Source organism: Ammodytes marinus (genome assembly GCF_949987685.1).
Source record: "Ammodytes marinus genome assembly, chromosome: 8".
Classification (NCBI taxonomy): Eukaryota; Metazoa; Chordata; class Actinopteri; order Uranoscopiformes; family Ammodytidae; genus Ammodytes; species Ammodytes marinus.
Window position 1 is genome coordinate 1936823 of NC_137212.1, and position 2500 is coordinate 1939322.

General features: G+C 42.2%; 1 protein-coding gene across 1 annotated transcript in view; it reads right to left on the minus strand.

Annotated features, from left to right (window-relative positions):
* Nucleotides 1-2500, minus strand: part of kifap3a (kinesin-associated protein 3a) — a gene marked incomplete at both ends in the record, with an annotated part of 52416 nt that overhangs the window by 44632 nt on the left and 5284 nt on the right. The window contains 2 exons of the mRNA XM_080032151.1: nucleotides 395-519; nucleotides 2217-2316. Coding sequence (XP_079888277.1) covers nucleotides 395-519; nucleotides 2217-2316 — 225 coding nt within the window. The remainder of the gene's footprint in view (nucleotides 1-394; nucleotides 520-2216; nucleotides 2317-2500) is intronic.

Below are 2500 nucleotides of genomic sequence, written 5' to 3' on the forward strand. Positions count from 1 at the left end.
AGCAGAGGCTGAAGCTGTCCAGTTTTATTTCTTTAGGGGATTTTAGACTGCTAGTAGGAAGGCTGTTGAGACAGTCCGTGGGGGTCTGCACTTGTACATAACTTAACTTGTACTTAACTTGTTCTTTGCCCTTTGTACTGCGTTATTTTACCGTTTGTGTTCTGTGTTGTGTCTCCTGTATGTTTAGTTAGTCTGTAACTTTGTGTTGCTGCTGATGCCTACCTGAACAGGTCTCTCTTGTAAATGACACCCTGGGTCTCAATGAGATTTTACCTGTATAAATAAAGGTTAATAAAAAAATAAAAAAGATTTAACAAAAATCCAGAGTGGTCTCTTAATTTTTTCCGGAGCTGTATAATTAAAAAAAAATAAACAATGTGTCAGTAAAGGATATAGGCCTTCTTCTTCTTGAGCAGTTCGTCCTGCCAGAGCTCGTACCTCTTCAGCTCATGTTCCATCATGTTCATACACAGAGCGCCGATCTTAAAGTGAGACACCAGGCCGTGGAACTGGGAGAAACTGGAGCACAAAACAACACAGCCATTCATCCATGAGTGGATTCTTTACAAAAAGTTTTTAAAAAATACTCCTTTTCATTTTTTCAAAGCGCTACATTTTATAAACTAGATATTGTCCAAAAAAGTGAATTCCCGCATGTTTTACATTCTGTTATACTGTATCTATTTAATAACGAGGAACTTTCAGATTGTGTTAATTTTAGCGGCCTCCTTTGGACAAAAAGCGGTAGTGTTTTTACTACGCCAGCTGTTGTTCCTGGGTGAGCGTATACCCATGACAAAGGCATTTAGAAAAACTATATAGAAATAGCATTCTTTGCACTGATGGTCTCGTTTGCTGTTACATGTAATTCATGATCATCACAGGGAAAAATCAGACTGTTTCAGACATATTCAAAAAGTTCCTCGTAGCACCTTTAAAAAAATACCCTCTTTATCCAATCCAAAAGTGGATTTATTTTTACAAAAAGTCTAAAGAAAATACCACTTTTCTTTCAGAGGGGGATTTTGGTGAACGCAGCTGGGAGCTGTCATTAGAACGACCCCGCGCCGCTGAACCCTGAAGGAGTTTATAAAGGAAACTGTCAAGAGTCAAAACACATTCACTCAAACGGTCGGACTTATAATCAGTGCAAATAGCATAACACGGAGATGGACGCGGGCCAGGGGCGGGGGTCGGCTTTCAACCATGATCAGCTCCGACAGGCGTTTATGTGTTATTTTAGCGATGGGCTAATTTCACTGTTTCCTAGCCATTGGTATGAGAGAGAGAAGAAACTTCAGCAGCAGGACTACTGTAGGAGTGGAGCTCGCCTGTGTGTGTGTGTGTGTGTGTGTGTGTGTGTGCTCATGTGTGTGTGCTCATGTGTCAAATGTAGAAAAAACTGTAGAAAAACTGGCAAATTATTTGACTGGTCTAATACATAAGAACATGTTACGGTGTGGCAGACAGGCAGGCAAGCAGGACCCAAACGCAAGACGTCGTAGCAAAAGAATAATTTATTAAGCTCAAAAAAGGTAACAAAAAAGGCCAACAGGCAAAAAGTTCAGGAACAAAAGTAACACAGGGAACAGAGAGAACACACAGGACAAGGACTCACTGACACGACAAACCATAATGCACAGACAAGGAGCAAAGGAACACAAGGAGTATATATACAAGACATAACGAGACACAGGTGAAACACATCAGGGAAGGGAACAGCAATCAACAAGAGGGAAGCTAGACAGGACATGGGGAGGAAACAAGACAGAGATACCAAAATAAAACAGGAAACCACCAAAACAAGACAGGACAAAGACCGACCATGACAGAACACACACTCTATGGATATATCTTTAAGTTATAGGTGTAGTCAGTGATTCTGGAGAACTCTTGTTGTCAAAATAACTTTCTGTCAGAATCAGTGAATATCTCCTCATGATCCGCTACCTGTCTGTACTGTGTGTGTGTGTGTGTGCTGAAAAAAAAACCTGGTGTTAATACACAGCCTAGGCTCTGTAAACGTGTATTTAAACTGAACGGCCCATTGTAGCTAGCAACATGCCCGTTTACCATTTGAGCGTATAGGCTGATTTTTTTTTCAGAGCACTTACAGTACGGACAGGTTGTGGTGTGAGTGTGTATGTGTGTGTGTGTGTGTGTGTGTGTGTGTGTGTGTGTGTGTGTGTGTGTGTGTGTGTTAACTACAGTTTTACCTAGAGAAGCAGAAGAAGACGTAGGTGATGGTTGTTGCGAGGTCGACGCTCGTCTTCCAGTCTTCCCTCAAAACTCTGGCCAGGGCTCCGAGGGCCGTCTCTGAACACACACACACACACACACACACACACACACACACACACACACACACACACACACACACACACACACACACACACACACACACACACACACACACACACACACACACACACACACACACACACACACACACACACACACGACAATACACAAAGCAAGTCAGTAGCCTACATCTGTTGTG